The sequence below is a fragment of the Ambystoma mexicanum genome, chromosome 10, assembly GCF_040938575.1.
Source record: "Ambystoma mexicanum isolate Mex_15411 chromosome 10, UKY_AmexF1_1, whole genome shotgun sequence".
Taxonomy (NCBI): Eukaryota; Metazoa; Chordata; class Amphibia; order Caudata; family Ambystomatidae; genus Ambystoma; species Ambystoma mexicanum.
The window spans coordinates 404,798,865-404,822,643 of NC_090932.1; the positions used below are offsets into that span (position 1 = coordinate 404,798,865).

Genomic DNA, 23,779 nt, shown 5'->3' on the forward strand with positions numbered 1-23,779 from the left:
AAAGTGGTTGTGACTTTTTGTAACTGCAACATTTGAAGTTTTCTACATTATATGAACTGGATGTACAGCGCCTACCTTGGAAAAAATCCCCAACCCCTCTACAAAGTCTCGCCGGCCATCTTGGAATTTTACAACCGGCTGCAATTACGCTCCAACTACAGAGAAGCAATCCTCAGTGCGGTAGCCACACATTCCTGGTGCTCACACCTACCCTTTTTCGAATATCCATGGCACCTTAGAGTTAGTTTTAAGTATGAGGGTCAGGATAGGATTTCAGATACATGACTTATTTTTGCTTTGGACATCTTGACAAAGGACAGTACCTTTAGTTTTGGTTGAGGTAGGGAAACACTTCCTAGATTAGGGATAGCAAGGCATCATCCAACCCTTTTACTATTTTAAATAAAAGTTTATAACCTAAACATGAGCTCACCGTGTCTAATTCCTAACTCCTCACAGTCCCTTTATTTTTAATTTCATTGTTTTTTTTATAACACGCCTCATAGGTTTCTAAGCATGGATCCGGGATTCGAACTTCTGTTGCTCTGCGTGGTCTTGCTTCCAAAACCAGCGCGATTCCCCTGTGCTATCCTCCATCAACTTGAAGAAAGTGTTTTCACTGAATTTGAAAGGTTTTTATTGAAGCAACTTAACCATAAAACTCCTTCAAGAAACAGTTTCACTGAATTCCACAGATTATTATTATGGCACCTTAACCAACATGTCCCTTTAGGAAACATTTTTCAATAAATTTATATTTTTGTAATAATTAAATATGTTTCATGATGTTTCAGCATTCAGTGTAAGTTATTACCAATTCCTGTTTTAACATTTACAAATGCACTGTATCAATGTAACAAACATATTATTTGCAGCTCATGCTGATTTGTCTGATTTGTATCACTTTGAGCAGCACATGCTGGAAATGCAAGTCGTGGTTGAATTGCCTGGAGCATGATGCACGACCATGACCCCAGCCCCAACAAACCAGCCTCATAAGCCACTGGACCTAGACTACAGTCTAGTCCAGTTTCCAGGATACACTCATAATTGGACTGGGAGCCAATGTAAATGGCTTTTGGTCCTTAATCCCTGTACTATGGATAACAGCCATACTGAAGGCCCCACTAAGCATCTCAGAATAGACATTTGGACTGCTGCATGCCTAGTGCAAAAGTGAACTCCATTGCCTGCCTCTGTTGACTATTGGTGCATTGCAGCAAGAGATTGGCAATCATGATCCATTGATAACCTTAGAGTGTTGTGTTTCTGTAAATGACAATGAAAACTCAAACCTTTCAAACATTCCCACCTGTTAAGTATCCCTAATACTTTAATACTTAGCAAGAGGTGGTTCCCGAGATCACACCCCTGTATCCACATTGCCTAATACTCTGAAGCTTGCCACCTGTTGTACTCATTCCAAGTACCGCTACTCTTTTCTAATGGTTAGCATTGATCTTCCACAGGCTCTCTATGCAAGATTTGTTCCTGAAATAATGCTCATTATTGGGAGTTATAAGGAATATTATTCACGTGCCTATTCTCTGGTGAGATCAAAAAAGTAAGTTATCAAGTACATTTTTGAATCATTAAGTTTGATTGTTTTGTAAAGTTGAAATGTGATTTTGTTGTTATTGTTGTCTGTCCCAGCAGGTTCTATCATAAAATAACTCTATAGAGACAGAGAAAAATAGGCACTAGATAAGTAATTGCTCCACACCGTAGTGGTAGTTCAGCAGAATTATCAGTTAAATAGAGAGATTCTGTGGCAGAAAGTGAATGCTCAGAACAGTGCCACATACTACTTCAGAAAACATCCTATCTGGAGAGGTTGCCTCTATGCTCATGTCATTGCAAAATTCACTATGAGGACTGAGACAATGAACCCCTCTCCCACTCTCCCATCACACGCATAAACCAGTCTGTGATTCAACAATCCTTCACCCCACCCCCACCCACCATAGCTACCTGACAGAAGAAGAGGGAGGTTCAAGTGAGGTTCAGAATAGAAACAAAATAGATGCTTTGTTATTAGCTGAGCCTTGTAGGAAAAAAAGTATGCCTAAAATGGTCACCAAATTCAGCAGGAGTCATAATAGACTGAAAATGGACTAGTGAAGAACTTGTTCATTATGCTAGGTGTATTTTAAATTGTGAGATGGAGATAAAGAAAAAATAGAAAGACATTGTTGATTGAGTTCAGAAAATACAATTGCAAGGATGAATAGGCAAAAAGAAGATGAATGGAGAAAACAAAGGAGTTACAGAATTTAAGGAAGAGCCAGCTGGTATCCTTTAACTTATGAATTAATCCTGAGAAAACAACAGCAGAGAGGCTTTGATTGGGGTTCCATGTCATTTCATTGCGGGATGTTTTTCCCCGAGCTTTTTTGCCGCAGATTTTTTTATATATCCTCGAACACTCACACCCAATACATATATATTTTTCCAACCCCCCCAAAAAATTCAATGAGTTTTTTTAGCAAAAAAATCACGGTAAAAACCCTGCGAAAAAACATCCCCACGATGAAAGGACGTTGTACCTTGATTGGGGGCTTATACACATAATTAGTGCAAACATGCATAGCTTTCTGTTGGGTTAGCACCTTCCAAACATGCTCTAATACCTATGAAAAGTACATGGGTTTGGGCTTGTTTTGATTTGGATCCATGTGATCAACTTGTTAACTCTGATTGACCAATAAGACATCATGGTTTAAATGTATCGGAAACTTTCCAACTCCCCATTCTTGTTTCTTCGTGTCACCTGGCGGGGATCATTTAAATGTGTGACATGCCCAATTTATATACACACATGTGATAAAAGACTCTCTGTGGTTATGGTTAAGTTGGTTGTTCTATTAGAAGTTTAACTTTAAGATCGTTGGCCCATTGAAGGAGATGGCTGCTCAGAGTGAGAGATCAAGCAAGTCTGGAGGTGAGGATACCCAGGACCATGCACAAGCAACTCACCTTTGGCAAAATCTGAGAAACCGTAAAAAATACAGAGCTAATGACCGATCTAGCTGTCTGCCTCGAGGAAGTCAGGAAGAGCAGGATCAATAGATGTCATAATAAGCTTTTATAACCTGTCACATCTCAACATAGTAGTTTATTATGAAGGTGAATATTGTTGGTAACAGATGTCATGAGATGGAGTGGTCAAACTAGTACAGCATCATTAAACAGGTCTGGTATATCGATGTTAAAAAGGTAATTACTAAGAGTGTGCTTCTTGTCACGTCATGTTATGTTATGTTATGTTATGTTATGTTACTTTGCATTTATATAGCACCTAATGTACCATTGGTATGGTCTGAAGGTGCTGGTAGGTTGAACGCCCTTGGGAACCGGAGTTCAAGTCAGTAGAGAGAGTAGAGAGAGTCAAAGTTGGGTGTGAGCACCGGATATGTGTGCAGCTGGTGTGGCATTCGTGTAATAGCTGCTTCTTAGCGGTAGGTGTGGTGGTTGAGAGATCAAGGGTGTGTGTTCGTTCTGGCAGGATTTATCCAGACCGATTGTGGCTGTGTTAGGCCTGAGGAGAACGCTTGGCTGGGGGGTGTGTAACCAGCAGTGTTTAGTTAGAGTGATGGGGAGTATGAGGCAGATGTTGGTATGAGAACAGCTATACCGAATGGTGTCATAGTATCGTATCTCTGTGTTCTAGTTGAATGGTGGTGTAAAGAAGAGAGTAAGCGTGGTGATGTGATATGATGGGTTATATGCCCTTTCAAAAGTTCCATGCACTCCAAGCCATTCCATGTAAGTCACGCAATTCTATGCGCTCCAATCCGTTCCATCCACTCCAGTCCGCTCCACGCACTCCAGTCTGCTCACGCACTTGAGTCCGCTCCACGTACTCCAGTCCGCTCCACGCACTCCAGTCCGCTCCACACACTCAAGTTCGGTCCACGTGTTCTAGTCCGCTCCATGCTCCCCAGTCCGCTCCACGCACTCCAATCCGTTCCACGCACTTCAATCCGTTCTACGCACTCCAATCCATTCTACACACTTCAATCCATCCCATGCACTCCAATCCATTCCACACACTCCAATCGGTTCCATGCATTCCAATCCGTTCAATGCATTCGAATTTGTTCCATGTACTCCGATCCATTCCGTGCATTCTAGGTTGTTTTATGCACTCCATCCACATATTTCACCCGTACCATCCACATACTTCATCCATTCATCATATATTTCATCTGTTCCATCCACATACGTCACCCTTTCCATCCTCATACGTCACCCGTTCCATCCACATACGTCACCCGTTCCATCCACATACGTCACCCGTTCTATTCACATACATCACTTGTTCTAACCACATACGTTATCCATTCTATTCACATACATCACTCGTTCTATCCACATACGTCACCCATTCCATCCACATACTTCACCCATTCCTTCCGCTCTACGTACTCAGCGGCTCTACGTACTCATGCGCTCTACGCACTCATCCGCTCTACGTGCTCATTCGCTCTAAGCACTCATCTGCTCTATGCAGTCATCCGCTCTACACAGTCATCTGATCTAAGCAGTCATCCGCTCTACGCATTCATCCACCCTACAAACTTGTCTGCTCTATGCACTCGTCTGCTCTAGGCTCTCGTCCGCTTTATGCCCTCACCCGCTCTACTCACTCACCTACTCTACGCTCTCACCCGCTCGATGCACTCACCCACTCTACGCACTCACCCGCTCTACGCACTCACCCGCTCTACGCACTCACCCGCTCTATGCATTCACCCACTCTATGCACTCACTCGCTCCACTTACTCACCCACACTTACGCACCCCTCCTCGCTTATGCAGTCATTAGCATTTACGCACTCGTCTGCTCCATACACTCATCCGCTCTACCCACTAGTCTGTTCTACGCATTCATCCAGTCTACACACTCCTCCGTTCTTACACACTCCTTCGTTCTTACACACTCCTCCGCTCTGCACACTCTTCCACTCTGCGCACTCTTCAGCTCTGCGCACCCATCACGCTCTGCGCACCCATCACGCTCAGCGCACCCATCCGTTCTGTGCACCCATCCGCTCTGCGCACCCATCCGCTCTGTGCACTCATCCGCTCTATGCACTCGTTCTTTCTACGCACTCATCCGCTATTTGCACTCATCAGCTCTAGAGAGGCATTCGCTCATGCGCGCTCATCAGCTCTCTACACTCATCCGCTATATTCATTCATCCTCTCTATACACTCATCCGCTCTATACACTGATCCGCTCTGCACTCTAATCTGTTCATGCGTTCTACACACTCCTCCGCACTTACGTACTCATCCGCTCTACATCCTCGTTCGTTCTACACACTCATACACTCTACACTCATCCGCACATTCATCTGCTCTATCCACTCCTGCGTTCTACACACTCCCCTGCACTTACGCACTCATCCACTCTACACACTCATCCGGTCTACACACTCATCTGCTTAATGCATTCATGTGCTCAGCGCACTCATCTGTTCCACGTGCTCATCCATTCTAATGATTTCATCCGCTCCATTCACTTTGTTCATTCATCATGCATTATCGATTCAGGCCATGTCACTTGTCATACGCACTGGATCCGTTCCGTGTTCTCTATCTATTTCATGTACTACATCCGTCTCATGTACTTGAATCGTCTATTCTGTACTTTCCATTCATGCCATGCACTCATACAGTCGGAGTCATCTGTCTGTGTAGTCATCAGTCTCTTGTATTCATCTTTCCATCCTCTTCTCTATATTCATTTCGCCCATTTTCATTTTGTGCATTGCACTCATTACATTCATTTCATTAATTTAAACCACATTACTCTTTTCGTATGATTTATTATTTTTATCCACTTCACTGCTTTGATCTACTTTACTCGTTTTATTCTGTTTGTCCTTTTAGTTTACATTAGCGGTTATTAGTTGTCGATTTCTCGCATGGATCTTGATGTTGTATTGTTATTTGTCTTATTGTTATTCAAGATCTAGTAGTTTGTTGGATTGGTGTCATTGAGATGCTGTTAATCTGTTTGGGTTAGTTTGCGTACAGGTTCGTTTTAGGGGAAGAGCCAAGTTTTCAGTAGTTTGCGGAAAGACATTAGATCTTCAGTTAGGCGGATGTGGGGTGGGAGTGCGTCCCACAGCATGGGGGCCAAGGCTGAGAATGATGATCCGCATAACCTGACTGAGTTTGTTTTAGGTATAACTAGGAGGCCAGCTGAGCTTGATCTTAGAGTACGTGGAGGGTGATAGGGTTTTAGCATGTCTTGAAGATATTGAGGTCTGGTTTTATGCAATGCTCGATGAGAGATGCATAACGTTTTGAAAGTCACCCTTCGGGCCACTGGAAGCCAGTGCAGAGACTTAAGGGCTGGGGAGATGTGGTCTCTCGGGCCGAGCGCAAGTAGCAGTTTGGCTGCGGCGTTCTGTGCCCTTTGAAGTTTATTCAGTTGGTAAGCGTGGACTCCGAGGTAGAGGGGGTTTGCGTAGTCCAGTCTTGATATAACAATTGATTGGACCGCGGAGAGTCTGTTGGAAAAGGAGAGATATGGAAAGATGCACCTAAGAGTTTTAAGGTGGTAGGACTTTGAGATGTTGTTGACTTGAGAGTGTTAGGTCAGAGTCAAGGGTGCATCCAAGGTTTTTTACTCAGTTAGAGGGAGTCGATGAGTTGCCCATGGCAGATGGCCAGGGTAGTGGGTGTGGCAGAAGTTCGGAGTTGCCACATATCATGATTTCAGTTTTGGAGGGGTTTAACAGAAGGTGGCTTTGGGTCATCCAGAGCTCTATGTCAAGGAGGCATGAGGCGAGGTCAGGTCGGCAGTTGGGTTTTGAGTTCAGGAGTTTTAGAATTAGTTGAGTGTCATCAGTATAGTTGTAACACAGGATGTTGTGTGAATGAATTATTGGTGGGAGGGAGGTCAATTAGAGATTGAACAGGAGGGCAGATAGGCATGCTCCTTGTGGGACTCCTGTGTCGTGTGCTAAACTTTATTTTATTTCACAGTCAAGGAGGTATAGTGAAGTATATTAGTACATACTGAAAAACACACCCAAGCTCCCTATGCTGGATGCGTTCATTGCAGGGTGTAAAAGGTGGAGGTGTGACATCCAGGGTAGCTAGGGAGAGATAGCCAATAGCCTGCAAACCTTTTATGTTATGGTAAGTTATGTTACTATGCCTTCTCTGGCACCAAAGGAATACAACACAGCCTTTTATGTATACAGAAATGTATGACACACTAAGTCTTTCTCAGGTGACAGAGGACCTGAGGGGGCAGGGGGGCTTTTCAGGCTGCAAACAAACAATATGAACACAAGGCTGCCCAGACATTAGATTTGGAGCACCCCCCCCCCCCCCAACCAGCCAGCCATATAAAGTAGGCTGTAAACAGAGGTGAAACGATCCAAAACAGAATCGTAGGCAGGAATAATGGTGTCCTGAGCAGCTTGTACACCTGGAAACACTTTTTAATATTAACAACAGGGAGGGTTTGCTGTCAAAAATACACCATGGCCATTTTTATGACATCTTGAAAAATTAGCAAAATGTCAATTCATCATGTTGGCAAAAAGTTCCTTTTTGTACCATGCTACAAAGTTCTCATACTGCACCAAATTATAACATAGGTAGTGTTAGTGAACCTAATCCTGTCCTTTGTGCAAAATGTGTAAGTACATGATCATTTCTTTGACTCACCCCTGGACAGAATTGTAAGCCTTCCACAATAACAAGGTGTCATTATGAGCCAAGGCATGTTAAAAGCATGCACACCAAAAAGAGTAGAAATCCTTTCTACTTTACACTCCCCTAAATACACTTCAAAATACTTTCTCAGAATGGACACAAAGTAAGTAGATACTCTTTAGAGATGCTTCATCACACTCCCTACACCCTGAGGTGAAGTCACTAACCAGGACAGTAATTGCATTTAAATATCTCTTGTATACTCTGCAAGTTCAGAGGCTGGTAGAAAGGAAAGGTTAGAGGAATGAAATAAGGTTAAATAGGTTCTCAAAGCATTTGAGCACTTTAAGTATTCCAATTAAGTCTAGATAAAAACCTATCCTAGCAATATTTGCAATTGTGTCACCTAAGAGGGGCAGTAAGAATGAAAGTCAATGGAATACAAGAGTCTGCAGGGAGGTAGGACAGGCAAAGTCAATTGGAGCGAAGTCTATGGAGCTGAGGCACTTCTTAGATTGTACAGGTTTTGCACAAAGTTCGAGAGTTTGTTGTAGAAAAAAATCCCTTTAGGTCACAAGCTGTTACACTTGTGAAAGTTAGAGCTGAGATAAACTCTAGAAAAGCAGCTACTGCAAGTCTCAACTGAGAAGATCAAGCTACAGACAATGAGGAAAGTATCCCAAAGTCAGAACAGTACCTTTAGTTAGAAGAAGAGGGTCGAGCTCTGGCTCCTGTCTGGTTGCAGCAATGCATATCCTGTGTTCCTGGGCCTCAGTCGTGGGAACAAGAGGGAGGACGCCTGGGTACTCCTGCAGTAGCAATTCGATGGTCAGCGGCAGCTACGGGCTCTTTTTTTGGATCAGCGGCACTTTGCAGTTTCAGCACTCAGTAAATAGCACCACCACGGATCTAGCACACCGGTTGGACTTCCTTCACTCCTTGAGTCCTACACTCTGGGGAGGTGACTCTAGCTCCGGCCGTCCTGCTTCTGGAGGGTCATCTGGAGCTTCCTAGAGTGTTTGGCTTGCTTACAGAGGTTGCATTCGATTATGGATTTCTCAACCCCTGGCACTCGGTTCCTGCAGCAGCAAAGAAGTACAGACAGTTGGGGAAGGTCTTCCAGAAAAGTTTGTCTCAGGGTTAGTTGGTCCCACTAACCCAAGGGAAGAAGTCGTCCTCTCCGGTGCTTCTATTGTTGATTATAAAAAGGAGTTTCAGCACAGCAGCAGGGCTTCACTGGGCAGTCCAATGGTCCAGGATGATGCAGCAAGCTTTGGTCACGGTTTCTTCATCAGGTTGTTCTTCCCAGTGGTCGTCTCTGTCTTCAGTCGACAAAGTGTCACCTTTTAAGCAGGTTTCTCAAATTCATGCACAGCCTAGCTGTCACTCACACAGCACAGTGGTTGTCCTGCAAACACAGCCATCCAGCCAAACAGGACTGGGTGCATTCAGGTTTCCCTGGACACTAAGGACTGGGAGGTTTCGGGCACCTCCCTCACTTCCTGCCTTGCCAGCCACACTGGAGCCAGAGGTGGGTTTCAGTACTGAAGCCTGCCAAAGGCAAAACGAACAAAGGGGTAATAACTGGCTTGGCGTGCAGAGTAAACCCCAAGAAGGACCTCACAAACAGAAAATGGCAAACAAAAAAAAGGCCAGTGCCATTTTGACACAATGGTCACCCATGGGTGCTGTACTGCAGCTCAGCATTCAGCCTTCGGTAGGAAAGCACAATTGTAGCAACATTTAACCACTGCCACCAGCCATTTAAAATAGTGAGGGTAACATAATCAATTTTACATGCATAAATAGGAAAAAGGGCTGCTAAGTAACCCCCTAGCACTCCACATAAGATGGTGTGTGCTGGATCTACAAAGAGAAAAGGTAAGTAAAGTCAATTTCACTTTACTTTTCTTGGGAACTGTAGTTCACCCAAGAAAAGGTATTTAAATCTTATGAGAAATCTAAAGGATTTCTCTGTGAGACTGCACTGAAGGTGTGTGTGTCACGGTACAAAAAGTAGATGCCTATGGAGTTTATCAGACTCCAAAAACAAAGGAAACACATAATCCAAATCAGGTCAAAACACATGAGAGAGTGAGAGAAAGTGCTCACTCACTCCAGGGTTCAAATTAAAAAGTCCCAAAGTCCAGCAAACAGACAATTTAATCAAAAAATAAAAGATGCTGAGAACAAATACATACAAAATGAATATGAAAAACAACAACAACTAATCAAGAAATTTAAAATGTGGTTACTAGATCTCAATTGGAAAGGGAGATATAAAGAAAGAAGAGCACATGGGTGGAACAGGGTTAGGTTTGGTGCTGTGAGTGAGGAAGTGGAAGCCCACACGGACGAACCCAGGACACACATCTAAAAGGAAATGGAAGGTATATTTCTAACACATACATTCAATTCGGAGAAAAAAAAGCACACTGATCCTTACAAAGAAACATTGCACAGCATGTCGCACAACATGATATAGCATAACATGACACAGTGTAGTATGCCAAACCTAAGAGAGGATAGTATTTCAAAGCTGGGAAGAGCATCGTAAAGATAGCATAGCATAGCAGCAGAGCAAAAACATGCTGTGACCTATCATAACATTATCTCAGTGCTTGATATAATCTTTAAAAGTATGTATCCATTTCCAGAAAAGGTAGATGAGATGAAACATTTGCAAAGATTGACAAAGAAAACACAGAACTGCAACCCCAAGTGATGGACAGCAGGCAAAGGTGTCTGATCAATTTACACCTTTTTTCTCTTACTGATAATTGTGAATGTGGGAATGTCCTGGACGTTGTACCGAGGGCTTCTAAAACTCTGCCTAATGTAATACAAGTAGAAAGGGCACACAGGACTCTTGAATCAAATCTCCTATGCAAACCCTGACCTTTTATCATTAATCTAATGAGAAATGTTGTATGTTGCAATATCTTCAAGACAGAAGGGAGTAGAAGCACATTTATGTGGGAGCACTGCAAGTGGTTTCAACCCAGCACTCCAACTAAGTCAATGCCTCGCGTCAGATGCCCAGCTGGAACCCTTATTTATATATTTTTATGTCAAAAGTTCTTTTATTTCTGGACGATGTACCCTTATATAACGCCCCTCTCTTTGAATCCCCCCCGGTCTAACTGAACCAAGAAGTAGGTTGTTTTGCAAAGTTAAAAGATTTATTTGATGAATTGAACAATATATATATATCACACGTTTATGAATATGAGTAATATCTAGATATCACACTTATTAATATTTATACACTGATCAGCAATGGGTGATATCACAACAATCAACAATCTCTTTAATCAATAGGAGTATGGGTGATAAGAATAATGTAGCAGAGAATAACTTTGTGTGGGTTCAATGAAATGCAATGATATGAAATTAATGCAGCACAGAAATAAAACTTGATATGAAATCAATCAAAAACAATGTAGTCACTCTTTCCCCCTGTTTCTACTCAATCCCCCTTAATATGCAGTATGAAGAGATGGAATGAGGGAACACAGGTATCAGGAATATACAATCAACAATGCAGTTCAATCCCAATTCCCCAGCAAGCTTAGAGAACAGGAATGATTTTAAAACAGGTCAAATGCTTTTGAATGTGATTTTGTAATAAATGGGAAAAATGCTAAAATTACTTTAATTCGCTAAATGGGATTCAAAATTAGTGGGAGCCACTTTGGATAGGTTCCGGTAGACACTGGCTATAATTGTCCAATGATTAATAGATAGGAAACTGAATTCAGAGGTTAAATGAAAGAAATAGCAATTTTATATGGAATGAAATTCAGCCAAATGCAGAATCGCAGCAAACATTTCAGCGCGCGAGAAATGCGATTACAGAAATTTCGTTCCTAGCATGTACGGTTCAAAAGATACAGAGATTTTAGTAAAGGTTGATTTTTCTCAAAAGAGTCAAGATTTCAAATGAAAGATAAGGTTTTAAAGATTTGAAACAAAGATGGGCTTACACTAGGGAGTCTATAGAGCCACAAGCTACACGACAGCACAGCCACTGATCCAGGGGCACCCCCCGGATGGTTTCTATCTGCCGAGACGCTTGCCTTTCTCCAGCAAATATATATTAGCGCAAAGATGATTATCACTACAATTATCACAGGATTATATGGATTAGAGAAGGATTCAGGATAGACAAAAGAGATTCTACAATGCAGTTCTCGATATGTTGGAATGGGTTGGATAGGATTACTTAAAACTAAGAGATGGCTATGGCCAGTTCTATGCTAAATACTCACAACTATGGCTTTGGAATGGAATAGGTACGTCAGGATTTGGTCAAGGGTTTTGGACTGGAATCTGCTAGCCAGCGGATAGGATTCTGGTGCTTGGTTCTGCTCTCAGCAAGGCACTCTGGTCTGCACAGCCTCCTGGACTGGATCTGACGGGTGGGTTCTGGGTACAGCTCTGCTCTACTGGTTTGGATCTCTGCTTTCTAACAAGGGTTCTCAGCAAGAAGCAGCAAAAAACAGCGCAGCCAGGCTATTGGATTTGTGATGCGCCTTGGAAGTTGTGGTTAAAATCAGGTTGCAAGATTTTAAAGGCCAGCTGAGAAGGGTTCAGCTATTTGGATTGGGACTTTTGCTTCAGGGTTCTAGAGTCTGGATAGTTCTGGAGTCTGGATAGTTCTCGATCTGGATTCTCCTTCAGAGCACTTTGCCAGCAGATCACTTGATTGGTAAATGTGTCTGTTTCTCTGTGCCCTCAACAGGCCCTATTTATGATTTCTCAAGGGGGTGGGCAGGCTGATTATACTATGCCCAACCCTCTAAGAAGCCGATAGGTCAGAGAATGTCCTCTCCCTTGATTTGAGAAGCAACAGTGTGTCATGATGTGTCATGTTTATGGTCTAGGTTGAAAACCCTCCCCTTTGTTTCTGTACAGTATATCTTATTTTTCACAAAAAGCATATTTATAATATCACTAATTTACTAATACTACATATTTACATCCCAAATTAAATAAGGCACGCATCTGTCAAAGTCCCATATTCTGGAGAGCTTTGGTTCACAAATGACAGTTTTTCATGCTTTTGGTCGGTTACCAGTTTTTTCACATACATGCACATACCATCTGGGCATATTCCTGTAAAATTTCATATTTTTAACATTATCACAACTGCTACAAAGTCCACATTTTGATAATTCTGTCTCTGAATATCGCACAAGTTCCAGAGTAGTTTCTGCTTGTGAGCAACATTTTCATTTTAATAACCTTTAAATTCCATATTTTGATCAGTTCGGTACAATTTTCTATAAGTCTTTTTCAAAAAGATATTGGGCCTCATTACGAGGTGGGCGGTAAGGGATTACCGCCACCGGTAAGGGCACCGGTGCCGGTAACCCCTTACCGCCCTACTAAGAGTTCCCTTTGCGGGTCCTTCCTTAACGCCTGGTTTTTGCAGGCGTTAAGGACGGGACCCGCAAAGGTACACCGTGGACAATAACGGTACCGCAATTTGCGGTACCGTTATTGCCACCTTCCCACTTCCCATTGAGCTCTATGGGGGCTCAAATAGGAATGGGGAATGGCCCTGGTGAATGGGGAATTACCGGTCCCTCCAACCTCGGAATTGACCGTTAATTGCGCCATTCACCAGGCCGGAGTTGGAACGAGTTTGGAGGCAGCCATGCCTCAAATAGCGGCACGGCTACCTCCAAACTCGTAATGAGGCCCATTGTCTGTGCTTTCTGAATAAACAAAACTGCTTGTCTCCGCCTCCAAGGTCTTGGCTGGGCTAGAGAGCAGTCCCAGGCCTCTCTGACTTTGGCATCTGGTTTCAGCCTACACCCAAATTAGCATTTCCTTTGAGTCAAAGGGAGTCTTTTGTCTCCTAGCAGAGCAACAGGCCAAAGTGATCCTCCCTTTTCCTTTCACGACTCTGTGCCAGTTCCTTAGCAGAGAGCAGGGGAAAAGATTCCTTTGTTTGGGAGAAGGTGTGGAATGTCTTTGAAGACCAGTGTAGCTGGTTTTAACTTTTAACACAATGATTAAAATAGTCTTGTCCTAAAATACAAATTACATTTTTAACAAATATATCCACCAATCTCTTAATGCCAGCCTTTTTAAAATATAGTTTTGAATTGTAGCCACCTCTATTGCTTCTGATAGCAAGTCTTTCCTTTTCAGACTTTGATTCAATGTATCAGTTTAAATTGACAAGTTAAGTAATCGCCAGCTTCTGACACAGGCGAGTAGCGGTGCTGCGCCATTTTTTGACATATTCTTCCAAGCAAGCATCTTTAAATGTGGATTTTCTTCTGATCAACTAAGTTTCTGCTGAGATTGTGCTTAGGTGAATTCTTCATATACAGTGATGTTTAAAACCCAACAAGGAGGTTGGATCTCTTGTGATGTTTGGGAACATGATTTTTGCACTTTCCACAGTCAAGGAAAAATGAATTTTTAAACAGCTCTGTGTTTCTCTTGCAATGCAGGATGGCTTTTTCAAATAGTTTCATTTTCCTCTGTGGGCAGCCAAATGATGGGTTTTGGCAGTGGTATCCTGTTTTACCACGGACATAGGCAAAAGTGGATTGGCTGCCTATTTTTCGGGTTTTCGTGCACACTTCTTGGTGATTTTAGCGCGCATAATGCTTTCCAGCGGCCATTCTGAGGTTTCTGATGCAAGCAGTGCACAGGAATTTGCAGGGCATGGACTAGTGGGTTTAAAATATCCCACAAGCTCCCCCCCTTGCGATTTGGCGTTGACCGTCCATCAATGGGAATTCGCAGGACTGGGATGTCAGTCTCATCTCTTTTGGTTCAAAAAATGGCAAAGTTCATCATCTTTTCCTCCATCAGGGGTGGATCGACCGGTTCTCCTCGCCCAGTCCTGATGTGAGTATTGAGCGATACTCTTGGGCCCTTGGATCTTTGTTCCCGGTCCCTGGGTAGTCCTCCTTGGTTCCCAATCAACTATGGTTTCCACTCGTAGGATGACAAAGCAAAAACATATTTGTAGACATTTCCCCACCACTATTAATGAAGTGGGGTGGACACATACATTTTGATAAATCAGGACACATTTTCTTTGTTGTAAGTTATGGACTATATATGGAATATTTTATAGTTGGAATTCTACGGAGCTGGAGTGACCCCCTCTGGGGTTCCAGAAGACTCCTCCAGTTGCTGCAGAGTGTGCCTAGGATGGCAACACTTTAGTTGGTTAATATGGACCCACTTATCTTCCCCCTTCTGCCAAACTACCTTTGGGGATGCAGATTTTGTAGGTGACTGGTGAGATTTTGTCTACAATTTCAAAAGGACCCCTCCAGTTAGGCAAAAATTTGCGCTGTTTGGCCTGGTTCCTTTGGAAATTGTATAAGTAGACCCGGTCTCCAACATTGTATTCTTTTATGGTAGTCTTTCAGTCATAGTGGGTATTCATTCTGTCTGCAGATCTCTCTAGATTTCGCTGAGCATAGGCAAAAGCATGTTGAAGGTGTTTTCTTAGATTTTCAACATACTCATGAGTCGTGGAGGCATTGATCAATGTCTGCTCTTGGGTTCTGTAAAGCAGATGCTGGGGAAGCACCATCCTGTGTCCATTCATCAGCTCAAACAATGACATTTTAGTTGCAGATGAAGGGGTAGATCTGATGGCCATTAGGACAAGAGGTAATCGAACATCCCAACTTGGCCCAGAATCTGCCACAAACTTTTTTAATATGCTCACAATTGTTTTGTTGTATCTCTACTACACCACTTGAGGCTTGCCAGTAAGCAATGTGTAGCTTCCTTTTGACCCCAAGTATCTACCACATCTTTGACATTACTTCGCTGGTGAAATGGCTACCTCGGTCTGACTCGATCCTTTGGGGTAGTCCAAAACGCGAAAAGATGTGGTTGATCATCAGGGCAGCTGCTGTTTCTGCCTTGCAGTTTGGGGCCGGGAGACATGCCACCCATTTGGTAAACAAGCATGTCACGGTCAACATGTACTTATTTCCCTAGAGGAGCGAATCAAGGGCCAGATAAAATTGACTTGTAAATCTGACCATGGCAGTGTCATCCCCCTCTTTTGGAGAGGTGCACGGTGTGTGAGGGATGTTGGCTGAAATTGTGCACACACAAGGCACCCCTTCAAGTATTGGTCGAGGTCCTGCCCCATGTGTGGCCAGTATGCAACCTCTCTTAAGATTTCAAGTGTCGTATGAAACCCCCTATGACCGGCTGTAGCCGCATCATGGGCGTGATTTAACATCAGGCTTCGGAATGAGGTATGGACCACCCACTGATCATGGCCAGCCAGGGATCTCCTTACCAACAAACCGTCTTGGATTCAGAACATTTTGGACATTTCATCAACACCCTGAGGTCCTCTTTCCCAATGTAATCGGTATCCGTCAGGGAAAGTTCTCTGGGTCCTTAATGAGTTGATAAAACTTACCAATTATTGGATCCCCTTTCAGAGCTGTAATCAAATCAGCATCTGGGGTCTCCTTACTCCATTGTGCAGTTGAGAGTTCATTGTGAGCATTTGTCTGGGACCTAGTGATAGCAGTGTCTGTAGGGACTCAAGGTTCTTAATTATTTCAGTAAGGGACTCCATTGATGCGAGAGGCAAGCGGTATTGCTTCACAAACACAGGAGTCATGGCAGGGTCCGTGGGAATTGCTGTTGTGTGGATGTCGGTGCAACCACAGTCATATGAGTCCACCGCAAAAAGATCTTGAAAATCCAAGAAAACTTGTTTCAGCTTTTGCTTCTGACTCTCTGCCTGAAGCCTGGAAAGACTTCTGGTTTTGTTATCTCAGCGGCCTCCTCCAGCTGGGTGGAGAAGTCCCTGGTCACAGTGCTAATTTGGACTGGTGGCTTCAGGTGGGGAAGGCAGCCCTCATTGACCTGGAAAATCACCTCATCCCTCCTGAAGTCGCAGGTCACATCTTCCTTACCATAAGGGCAGGAAGTGTATATCTGGAAGTTCCCCCCATGCTGGGTAAAGGTCCTGTCTGGTGTTGAGTTGCCATCAATATCACTGTCAAAACAGTCCTTGGGGGTTGATCCTAACATTTTATTACCTAAACCTATGGAAAAATGTCGGTCATCAACCACCATTCCAATGATGGTGCCTGCGGCTAGAGTGATACTCTTTAAGTCGTTGTTATCCACCTCTATTGGAAAGGTGTAATTTTCTATATTGACTAGTGGTGTTGGGTTTACCCCCAACCCTTGCTGTTGGAGAGAAGCATTTAAATGAATATAGGCATCAGGGTTTTTCAATGTATGTCCTCTTTTAACACTCACTTCCTCTCCAATCTGAATTTCAACTGCATAAGGCAGCAGTAGAGCCGACCTAAAAGCTTTTTCTGGGTCATCAAAGCCCATGGGATTATCCGCTAATCAGGACCAAGCTTTGAAGTTTGTTAGGTCCAAACTAATGGCAAAGCGATTGAGAATGTCACTGCCTAAGTATTATGGACTATGCTCTTGTTGCCTATGGAGATTTTGAGCATACACCTGCATGGCAGGAGATGTTTGGAATTGGGTGTTTCCAGATCCATTTCCCATTTGTATATCAGTTTGAATGTGGGAATGGCTGGATCTTTTGGGAGTTGGCGGAACATGGCTTCGCTGATGAAGCTCTTACCGTTGTTCACACAGACTCGGGTGAGAACAGAGTCCTTCCCTTCATTTAACTGAACAGGGACGAACAACTGCTCTCCAATTTGCAGAATATCAGCCAAGCTTTGAGTTGATTTCTCATCTTTCTGGACTATAGGAGTGGAAATGTCTGATTGTGGCTTGGTAAAGAATTTCAGAGTGTTTCCTTCCAGTGTGGAATATCACCTTAGACTGGAAGGAAGGTTGATTTTCAGAAATAGAGAGGACCCCCCCATAACCAGTTTGTTGTCCTACTGCTATTACTGTCACATCTGAATTTGGTTGTTCTGGAAGTGAAATTTTACTTGGTCAGATTTTTGTTCTAACATGGTTAACACTCTGTTTTAATTATTATCGGTCGGCTAGTCTGGGTCCAGAGGACCTTGTTTACACGGTCTATTAGGGGTGACAACCTTCGCAGGAGGTCATTCCCCAGTAAACAAGGGGTGCCCTCTGGAGTTACAACTACGACCGGGTGCTTCACCTTGTGTCGCCCAATTTTAATGTCCAAATCCACAGTCCCTCAACAGGAATTTCCTTCCTGTCAATGTTCTGAAGTTGTCCAGGAAGAAGGGTGAGAGGAATTTGGTAATTCTCCCCCTGCCTGAATTCAGTTTATCAAAGGCCTTTTTGGCCAGAAGGGTAGCTTGGGATCCGGTGTCCACCAGTGCCAAAATTGTACCCTGCCCCTGTATTTGTACCGGGGCATAGAATTTTCCCTCCTTCTCCGCAAGGGGGCACAGATAATGTACATTTTTGGACAACTGTGGGTTAGTTTTCTCGTTTTGGACACTGATAGAGAAGAGATTTGGGCAGAATTTTGTTGGGAGTCTTGGGAATCTGAAAAGAAAAGGTGGCAACTAGAGATGGGAGAAGTTTTGAGTTACCCCGGTTCTGGTTCTGGGCTGCACCCCCCCTTCTTGGAGGCAGTCACCAGGATGGATTTGAACCAGGGGATTTTTATTATGTTGGTTCTGGGGTTGGATGATGGGCGGCGCTAGCTCAGTCCCCACATCTACCCAGTTTGGATTTGAATCCTTTGGGACCCATTTTTCTTTGGGAGGAGTTCCCCTTTCTCTGAAGGAGAAGATCCTTTTTCCCAGGATCCTCTGAGGATCCCTCTCCTTCAAATTGGAAGATTTTTACCTCCTCCACAAAATGGGTCTGTTTGGGTTCTTTGTTTCTCCTACCCCCCTCTGCTCCTTGGGTGGCAGTCTTTCAGGGGCAGGAGATTTTGGTTCTGGTTCCTGGGTTTCCAGGGGCTTTTTACAAGTGGGGAAGGAAGCTTCCTCCAAGGCTTTACACCCCCCTTCCCCTTGTGCCTCCTCCCTGGGAACCAGTGGGTTGTCGGGGGTCTGCCCCCATCATTGTTCTGGAGCACCAGGTCCAGAGTTTGAGGCATTCTGTGCCGGCATGCTCACGTGAGGGTTCTGTTGAGCCCTCAGCATGCAACCCAGATCCTGTGTCATATTTTGGACCTGGCGCTCTAGCTGTGAAACCTGCTCAGACTGATACGGGGTTCTGTTGTCTCCCCTGGGCTGATCCCGGGAAGGGTAACTATCCCTTCTCTGGAAATACCCGGGGTTTGGAAAATTTGGGTACCCCTCCACCCTTGGCCTCCCCTCTCCCGGATTAGGTTGTATGGGCTCAGGAAATTGGGGAAAGAAGGATGGATTGTTTTGGGGTTGAAAATGTTGTGGATACCTGGGGAAAATTTTCTGCCCAGGATTTGGGGAATTTCTACCCTCCTGGGGGAAGTGAGGAGGAAATTTCCCTGGGTTAGGTGCTGCTTGGTTGGATACCCCCCTTGGGCTGGAGGAGTCCACACATAACCCAGGATGGGTCTATTCCCCTTGTAGCGGGGACTTATGTAGTCAGGGGAGTGAGGGATCCCATTTGTGGGACTACCTCCTTGGCTCCCTGTCTGTCACTGGCCCGAGGGCCTTCTGGGTTTGGGATTGCTCTGATTTTGTGCAGGCGGGTTTTTAGGCCTCCCCATCTCTAAGTCTAAAATGGGGGCAACCTTCACCTCTGCCACCTTAGCAGGAGCAGGAGTGTTGGTTGGTTTAGGATTGTTCTTATTTTCTATGGGCTTTTGTACCTCATAGATACGGGTGGCCTGTTCAATGACCCAGTCTAGTGATATTTACTCATGAAAATCTCTTATTAGCTGGGTCATGATGTACTTTGGTAGAGCGTGGAAAAAAGTATTGACAAATTCTTTGGTGTCAGTGCGCACCCTTCTGGTAGTCTGCGCAAAGGCATGCTTTAATTCCTCCACAAATTCTTGTGGGGCCTGATCCTCCCCACATTGTAAGTTGTAGGCTGCCTTGCGAGCCTCTTGGGGATTTCTGTGAACAGAAAAATGCTTAAAGATGGCTGTCCTATGTGTGGACCTTCTAGAATGATTTTGGTCCTCCAGCCCAGCAAAGAAGCTGGAGTATTCTGGTGAGAAGGTCCATTTCACATACTGAATGCAGCTACTGCTGTCTTTCAAATGGAAAGTTTCCATCATCTGCTCAAAGAGCTCTAAGTGCTCCCAAACAGAATATTTGGCGTTCTTATGATAAGGCGTGATGACACTCCTTATTGCCTTGATTTGTTTTAAGGGGTCCTTAAGCAAGGCCCTTTTTTGCCTTATTGGCCTTCTGGGTTCGGGTATCCCTGGTCCAATCCTCCTCTGACTCAGAGGCACTGCTCCCAGAGTTGCCTGTCTGGTCTTGTAGGTTCTCCCGGATTCTGATTTTGAAGGACTTTGTGACGGTATATTTTGGCTAAAATACTTTTCTTGGTATGCTTACTTTCACTATATTAAAATTTGAAGAAGTAGTTTTATCTGTACTGATAGCTGATTTTCTGTTAATTGTTTTTTGGTTTGTTTTACATTTTGATAGAGGAAGCGAAGTCGTTGTACTTGAAACTTCTTGTGTTTCACTAAATGATTGTATTAGCTGTTTTGTTTCAACTTTTTTTTTACAAAACTGCTAGAGATGGATGCTTATGTTGGACACCTTTATTTTCATTTGCTCTACTTTTGCGTTGCTTTTTACGGACTTGACTTTTGGTAGGCATTCTTTAGGGTCTGTTGAAAAAAATAAAGAAGATATGGGTTGGGGTGTTCTGGAATGTATGTGTGCTGTGTGCATGAGTGTTTGAGTAAGATAATAAAGATGTATGTAATGGTGTGTGATTGTGCATTGGGAACTACAACTAGTAGGGATATGTATTCTTGAATTTATGTGTTACTAAACTGATGTTCAGATGACAAAAAAAAAGTAAACTAGTGGTGTGGAAAAGTACAAATAGTAAATCTAATGTATACAATTAAAACAGTTGTTTGTTCTATAATATGAAAATTGTAGTGGTTCAGTTGGGTAATTTGTGTGTCCAAAAATAGAAATTTGTGGGCCATTCTGGCTGTAAATCGCTGTTTAAGACATGGATATTTTTGGACAAAATCGTACAAAATCTCTATTTTTAGAAAGCAAAATAGCTCGTATTAATGTTATAGTATATTTGATTAATAATACAAATATTATGGTGATATTTTACTTACTTTTTTTTTAAAAATTAACAGGTAACTTCTTAGTTTTTCTTTCTTCTTCGAATTCGGCTGCTTCTTTTCAGGAAACTGGTCTTCACTGGAATTGTAAAAGCTTCAAATTAGTAACTTTGTTTGTATATAGCACTGTTTTTAATTTAGATATTGATTTTTTTAATTGAAATCCTCAGTGCCTTCTGTAAAACCATTAAACTAATTTATTTACATAAGATACATTGCATCAGTTCAGTACATATGATATGTTCTTAATGAACAAATTGTATTGAATGACTAACTGTAGCAAAAAAAAAATATCTTTACTATGTCTTGTGAAATTTATAATATATTAGTGAATACCACTATTTCTGTAAGTAAACTGTTCTAGGTAATAGCGCCTCAATGTCATGTCTAATTTAAAGTAATTAAGTAAATAAATAAATAAAAACAAAAAATATGAAATTGTATAAGTATTTTTATAAAGGTTTAAACATAGATTGTGTTTGCATGCAATTTTGTTTGAATATATGTAGTCTATATATTTCATTTAAAAAATGTTAGTTTAACATGATTTGAGTGTGTGTGTATAAAGAAAGTAAATAGTGTAAAGGTTTATAAGTGATAGTTGATTTTAGGAAATTGAAAAAAGTACAGTAAATTAATTTTACAGATTTTACAAGGTAAAAGTCTGTTTGAAAATGTGTTCATCTACTATACAGAAAATATGCATACCTGAAGTTTGTGTTCATGCATATGGATTTGCATGGAGCTGCAAGTAGAAATCCTGAAGACTTGTACAGTATTTCTGGTAGATGGTGCTTGCCAATGATATGACACTTGTACTCGGAGAGATTCAGAGTACATTTGCAGTGCTGATCTATGATGATGCAGTTAGATGTAGAGGTCTTGAATGTGATTGGTGCATGGTCATGTGATTTTTGACGTACATCCAATGAGGGAATGGCAGAGAGAGTGTAGTGGAACTGGTAGAAGGGCTGTTCATGTTACGATATGTCCACGGACATGGCGGTAGTTCGCGGACATCGGGAGTTACATCCGGGGATTTTTGGGTTCAGAAGTCATGCAAATGAGAATAAGTACTGAAAGGGATTGGTCAGGAAAGTTTGGTGGGTGTGTTGTGCCAGGAGAGATTTCCTCAGATACTCTTTTTGCTAAGAGAACAAAAGATAGCTATGGCTGTGTGTTTCAGAAAACAGATTGTTTGGATTTTAGGAGATTCGTGGATACATTGGTTGAAGGTGCATGCAGAAAGCTGTGGAGTAGCTGTATATCTTGGATTCCCACATGTGGAAGTACACTGGCATGGAGTACGTGGAATGAAGTGGTTGGACTTGCTACCTCTCTGTGCTACTTTGGAGACAGAGCAACATCCAGACATAATTGTAATTCATTGTTGAGGGAACAGTTTAGGACATGTGACTGGAATTTTTTTGCAATTTGCTATGAAAGAAGGACTTAGGAAGGTTATCGACATGTTTCCTAATTCTGAAGTGATATTTTCATGGATTGCGCAGAGACAAATGTGGCTTCGTTCTTCTTCATTTGGTCCACAAATGGAAAATGCAAGACGCAATGTTAATAAGGCTGTTTGTTTCTTTCTAAGAGATTTTGGCATGTCTTCTTTTCACAATGAAAATATTATGTTCTGTAGTACATACATTTTTCGCAGAGATGGAGTCCATCTTACTTATTCTGTCAATCAGATTTTTCTGAGAAATGTACAAAATGCATTGCGACCTTTTTTGGAATTACAACAACGATTTTGAAGTAGATGTTAAGCATTTACAATTTTTGACTTACAAACACCACCCAAAGGCTCTTTTCAGAGCCACCACTTCTTTCCAGAGAAAATTACAATGTTTATGATGGAGTAGCAACCCAATTTTTTTAATGTTCGCGAACTGTCTGCGGACTTCTAAAAAATACAAAGAGCCCTGCTTCATTTATTTTCACTTCTATTTTTTAACTGGGAAAGGCGGCTCTGAAAAGAGCCTTATTTTTTTTTGATTTTTGTAATTTTGTATTTTTTTGGGTTTTTCAGACACGACACACTAGGAGAGGAGGGTAAAGGAGGGTATAGGGGGGGACACCAACCACAGGGATAAGAAAGGGCAAGCTGAGAGAGGAAGATGTAGAGTGGGTTGTATTTGGGTAGTGAGCAGGTCTTCTCGTGCTCTGAGACGATAGTCTCAAAAGCACTCCGAAGTCGCTCCCCCCTGCAGAGTACTGTGTCACAGTACATACATATAACTGTGACCCTCGAAAGGTAAGGGTCATCAGCATTCTGTATGGCCTGTGAGGCAGCTTGAGGAAGACTCTGTCCCACAGAGGTGGTCCTTGTGGTGACAGGATCAGAAACAGAGGATGAAGTAGAGGAAATCAACCTGCTATGTTCTTCGCAAGGTACAACCCTGCGAATAGCCCCAGAGTGAAATGACCTCAGGTGTCGCTTCATAGTAGTGGTCCCAAAGCTGTACTTACCGTGTTTCCCGCGACTGAGTATCATTTTGCACTCATTGCAGGTAACACGGTTTGCACGAGCCTTAGGAACATTACCATGAATGGTAAATAACCGCCACACCCAAGACTCACGCCTAGTGCGGGTAGTATGGTTTTCCTCTACCTCATTCTCATCATCCTCTTCTTCCTCCTCTGCATCCTCACTCCTGTTCCCCTCTTCAGGCCCTTGGTGAGGTGGTGGTGGTGGAGGGGGTCGGGGTGGTGCTGAAGCAGGTGCAGCACCAAGTGGCAGTTCAGCAGCCAAGGATGCCATCTCGATGATGCTGTAGTCTGCAGGTGGCAGCAAAAGTCACTGTGTTCTGAAGAATAGCCAGAAACACAATGGGAATAAGCTCTTGGGCGTGGTCTTTTATAGGGGTGCTTGTGCGCGGTTCGCGG

General features: G+C 43.0%; 1 protein-coding gene across 1 annotated transcript in view; it reads left to right on the top strand.

Moving 5' to 3' along the window:
* The window catches only part of LOC138491456 (calcium-activated potassium channel subunit alpha-1-like), a 1,832,603-nt gene that overhangs the window by 490,196 nt on the left and 1,318,628 nt on the right, over nt 1-23,779 (top strand). Inside the window, exon 9 of the mRNA XM_069617974.1 lies at nt 1,470-1,564. Coding sequence (XP_069474075.1) covers nt 1,470-1,564 — 95 coding nt within the window. The remainder of the gene's footprint in view (nt 1-1,469; nt 1,565-23,779) is intronic.